Here is a 5,164-nt window from a genome sequence, read left to right as displayed (position 1 = left end):
CTAGAGAGGCTAACTAAAGTATCCAGAGTTACATGCCATTTGGTGGAAGATCAAGAATTTGAACTCATGTTTGAAATTCCAGCTTTTGTATTTTTAAAAATTGTGTAAAAAATTTGAAGAATTTTAATGTGATTGAGAAATAAAAACACAAATACATTTACCACAACCATCTTTCTTCAGAGAGAATGAGCATTTTAATCTTTGTTTGGTTCATTTCAATAGATACGTATTGTTTTCTCTTGAGAACCACAGAATTGGGAACTCTAGGTAATGTGGAGGTTAGAACGGCATGGGCCAACTTTTAAAACAACTTTTATGACAGTGAGTTCCTATTGTGCTTGTAGCAATATTATTTGTTACTTGCTTCTCTCTGCCTTAAAGAAGCACTTGAAATGGTAATGGGTTCATGTCACATGCAGAGGATAGTTCTCAATTATCCTCCTGCCCCAATGCTCTTGAGAATAGGGTCTATTCATTTTATTAACATTGGATCTTGCCAGTGGTATTTCTTGGTCTGGGAAGAGAGGTGACATTTGCTCTCCCCACTCCCCAACACTTTCCATCTGCCAGTTTCATTTCTGGGCAAAAGTATTGAAGGCAGGCAAGGTGCCTGTTGTTCCCTGGTTGCTTATAGTCAAATAATAATCTTTAAAGGAAATTTTCTGTGTAGTTAGAAAATGCTGCCATGTGTTCAGCTACTTTTTGCTGCCATAACCTGTGGAAAAGCACTGCTTTAGAGTATGTGTTTCTTAATTACTAGAGTCACAGTCAGCAATATTGACAGGTTTTTTTATTTTTGGTCACAGAACTTTATTTTAAAACCAATTTTAAGTATCCAAGGATTAAAGTTCAAGAAACAAAATAAGAGAACACAAACAGCTATAGTTGTCTATGTGCTGCTAATTCTAACTGCCAAAGAGGAATTCCACCTCATGTCAAAGGAGTCTCTGGACTAGAGACAGGGCAAAGGGCCTTGCTGTTTATTGCTGGCTGTTGTGGAGGAACCCATCTGTGGCTTTCCCATTTAATGGGCCTCTCATCTTACCTATTAAAACATCCCTTTTCCTAGAGGAAAAGACTAATAATAAATACTTAAGTATAGTTATCTAATATAGTCTCCTATCATCCCAGAAAGTCTTAGTAAATATAAAAGTGAACTACTTACTGCAGTAATTAGTACCTGTCAGTGGTGACTTCATAATGATTTGTTGAATGATGAATACCTTAAACTCTACCTCCATTATCACTCTACCATCTAAGAAACTTATGACATTAAGCCCCACTGCTGAGTAATTTAACTCAAAACAGGGCCAGCAGGAGAGGTAACCTGTAAGATTTATGACATAAGCACTCAGGCACCCTAAAGTCTTTATCTGGGCCAACATAAGTTACCTAGTTACTGATACAAACTTTACCCCACAGCCTAGCTCTGGAAAAATCAGGAAAAGGGAGAGAGAGGAGAGGGAGAGATCAGCACCTATAACACACTGCATGCCACTCCTTTTTGTAGCTATTCCTAGCCAACACTTGGAAAAAACTTTATTTTGCAGCTTTTTTCACTTTTCCTTGATCATCTACTTTCTTAATGGCTGCTTGGATAGCCTCTTGGTCACCCAGGAACTGGTGAGGCCCAACAGCATGCAGGTTCTCATCCAGTTCCAGGAGAATGGGGACGCCAGTGGGAAGAGTAATGTTGATAATGTCTTCATCTGAGATACCTTCCAGATGTTTCAGGAGTGCCCTACTGGTATTTCCATGAGCAGATATCAGAATGGTTTTGCCACGTAACACTTCAGGAGCAATCCTTTCATTCCAAAAGGGAAGGAGTCTCTCCAGAACATCTTTTAAACCTTCAGACCGTGGCAGTTGATCCACAGGTACATCGCACACTTTATACCTCCGGTCACTGTAGATTTCCTGGTAGAAAGGATGAGACTCTTCAATGGGTGGCGGGGTCACATTGTAGCTTCTTCTCCAGATCCTCACTTGCTCTTCGCCATGATTCAAAGCCATTTTCTCCCTATTGAGACCGATCAAGGCTCCGTAGTGATGCTCATTCAGACGCCAGGAGCTTTCCACAGGAATCCACTCCTGCCCTAGCTCTTCCAGGATCAGCCAGGCTGTGTGGATGGACCGATTAAGAACGGATGTGAACACCAGATCAAACTCAAAGTTTAGCGCTTTCAGTTGCTTCCCACAGTTCCGAGCTTCCTCCAGGCCTTCGTCGTTCAGTTTCTGATCCACCCAGCTACAAAAACGATTCTCTTTGTTCCAAGCACCCTCCCCATGTCTTAACATGATCAGTTTGTACTTGGACATACTGATGGCTGAGCTTCCCTCGTGCCTTCAAATGGGCCAATGTTCAATGACAGAAATACATCTGCAAAGAGGCCACCAGCAGCACCCGCTCCTCAGAGCCGCCGGGCCGGCAGTGCCACCTAGGACTCATCGACAGGTTTTTTTAAAAACAAACATGCTCACTTGTTCCCATACAGAATGAATACTGGGATTAAAAAGGAAAAGAAAAACAGGAACCTGGGAATATTGCTGTACTGCTCATCAAAAAAAAAAAAAAAAAAAAAAAAAAAAAAAAGACTAACTGAAAAAAAGAGAAGAGTCAGTCTTAGAACAGCAGATAGAAAATAACACCAGAAGGATTTAGGATAAAATAAGCCAACACTGATGTTCCTGGTAGAATCCTTATTCCATTTTCTTAAAAATGTTCCCTAGACAGTCTATGTTACCTTGTCTTTATTTTTCTCAGTATTATTTCTGGTCACCCTGATTATTTTGAGTCTTTGAATATCCTTATCTAGGCTAACCAAACCGCTTTTATTTTTTAAAAAAACTTTTACTGTTAGGCCCCCAAAAAGTGAAACTAAAGTTACTATATATTATAATATTTTTCTGTATACTGAGTAAATCCTGAAAAATAAAAGTATATCAGTAATATTCTGATGCATTGCTTTAAACCACTTCTTCATATTTAGGTCTATAGATTTTAACAAATTGATTCAGAAAACTATAACTAGTAAACTTTCATTTTTCTGTGTGTGTGGCAGTGGTAGGAGAAATAAGAAGCCAAGTAGAAAATTAGGAATAGCCTGAAAATACATTTGCTCAGCTCAAATTATCAAACTTTAAAGTAAGCTGGGAAGACTGAAATATCACCATCTATGAATTCTTTTTAAGATAAGCCCTTCCTTAAGAGGTATTCCTGAAATGACTTGATTTGTAGGACTGTGGGAAATGGCTGCCATGAACAACCACTCAGAATCACCCACCTTCCTCCTATAATGCCAACCTTATCCCCGTAGCTGCCATCTCGCAGGCATAGAAGTCAGATAGAGGCAATATGTGCATCTCAATTCACTATAGAAAGTGACATTTTCTTTTCACCAAGAAAGAAATCATTGGAATCAGATAAATACAGAAACTGTTAATAATAAACTGTAATTAATGTGTCAAGAAAAGTAAAACATCTTTAGGGAGTTGATATTGAGAGACATGAGATGCCTCTCCCAGGGAGATTTAATAAAATTTTCTTTATTAATAGCACTGTTTTCATAAATCATAAAATATTTTATGGAAAGACGTAGGTAAGATTGTAAGATCTTTAAAGTCTTAGTTGATTGCTATACCTTTTCTCTAGATCCATGATTCCCCATACTCTAATTCTTAGGTGGTGTTTTAATTACTTAAATATTTTGTGTTTTCTATAGGTATTTACTGGGGGGAAAGTCTTCAGAGAAGTGAATCCATGCAGCTCAGACCAATGTTGTTCAAGGGTCAAGTAAGTTCAGAGATGATTTAAAGTATGCAAAAAGATGTGTGTAGGTTACAAGCAAATACCACAAAATTTTATATAAAAGCCTTGAGCTCCTGTGGATTTTGGTCCTGAAACCAGTCCCCAGTGGATATAGAGGGATGACTGTACTAGGAATAATTCAACTTTATTCTCCAGTGAAGACAGTAGGTTACACATTGTGGTGTCAATTCTCCAAGTACAGGCTCTGCAAACTTGGAAGGTCGAATTGCACAAGGCTAATGAGGCCGCAAGTTACATGGCTAAGACATGAACCTGTCTTAACTTTAAAGCTAGTTTGCGTTTCACTCTCAGGAAACCTCAGAAAGGAGCTTTACAGAGCTTATGGATCTCTTGAGACTGTGTGCACAGCCTTGTTTATAGGTTAGGATATGATTTATTTGAGGAAGTGGTCTATGGATTCAATTAGATTCTTACAAGGCCTCTGACCAAAATAAATAAATAAATAATTATAAATTCAAGAACTACTGGATGCATACCGCATCTATTAAAAAGAAGTAAATAAATATGATTCCCTACCACTATGCCACTCACATCTTTCTCTTTCATGTTTGAGAAGCTCTGAGACATAAAACTAAATGATGGATGGGATAATACATTCCACTATTTACCATTAGTTTGGGATCATTTTCACTTACACTTCCCAGGAAGCATCCTGCAGGAGGGGATCTGTAAGAGAAGGACTGCTTTGTTTGAGAGGTGGTGACAAGCATCTTCCCCCTTTCACAGTTCTCTGAATTATCTCCACATGAAATCCCAAAGGATTCACATGTAGCCTCTGCTCTTCACAACACTTGCACAAGTCGGAGAAGACTGCCAATGTTTCACTACTTTGTAGTGAAAGAACGTGGACCAGCTCCTTTCCTAGCTTCTGTAGTTGTCTCAAGGGAAAGTTAAGTGCTAGAGGAGATTAACCTTGAGGTCTTCATGAAAGTAACTAGATGGGAAAAAGGGACTGGAGACTTATCCTTCAATAAACTTGCACAATTTTAGAAAATATAGTAAGCCACAGATTCCCCAGGAAACCAAAACAAAGCATTTCTTCTTGGCTCTAAAGGTAAAAATGATAGGTATAACAGATGTGAAAGTGCTTTGGAAAAGTAGTTAAAGCACTAGAAAAATGTGAAGCATTATGATAGAAACAAACACGCCGCCCCCTCCCGTAAATGCTACATTACAGTTTGCATGCAGAAAACTGGTAGTAACAAAACGCATCATTGAATGAGAGCATATAAGTAGGGGATGATTTAAGAGTGATGAGTATTACCATTAAGAATTGGCATACTTTAGTAGGATTAACTAAATTTATTTTCCCAATTTTTTTTTTTTTATTTGGGG

At 38.4% G+C, this 5,164-nt stretch overlaps 1 protein-coding gene across 2 annotated transcripts; it reads right to left on the bottom strand.

Annotated features, from left to right (window-relative positions):
• Positions 1-1,539: 1,539 nt before the first annotated feature.
• LOC308522333 (bisphosphoglycerate mutase-like) lies at positions 1,540-2,319 on the bottom strand (the record flags this gene model as incomplete). Of its 2 annotated transcripts, XM_081095684.1 has the most annotated exons (2): positions 1,553-1,718; positions 1,987-2,319. In XM_081095684.1, the coding sequence occupies 2 exons, from the start codon at positions 2,317-2,319 to the stop codon at positions 1,575-1,577; spliced, it is 477 nt and encodes a 158-aa protein (XP_080951810.1). The 2 variants fall into 2 exon arrangements, with proteins under 2 accessions (XP_080951809.1, XP_080951810.1); XM_081095683.1 differs by having other exon boundaries at positions 1,540-2,319.
• Between the last annotated feature and the right edge of the window lie 2,845 nt (positions 2,320-5,164).

The sequence above is a fragment of the Myotis nattereri genome (genome assembly GCF_964212035.1).
Source record: "Myotis nattereri genome assembly, chromosome: 7".
Classification (NCBI taxonomy): domain Eukaryota; kingdom Metazoa; phylum Chordata; class Mammalia; order Chiroptera; family Vespertilionidae; genus Myotis; species Myotis nattereri.
The sequence above is the reverse complement of the archived record's forward strand: the minus strand, read 5'-3'. Positions and strand labels throughout refer to the sequence as shown.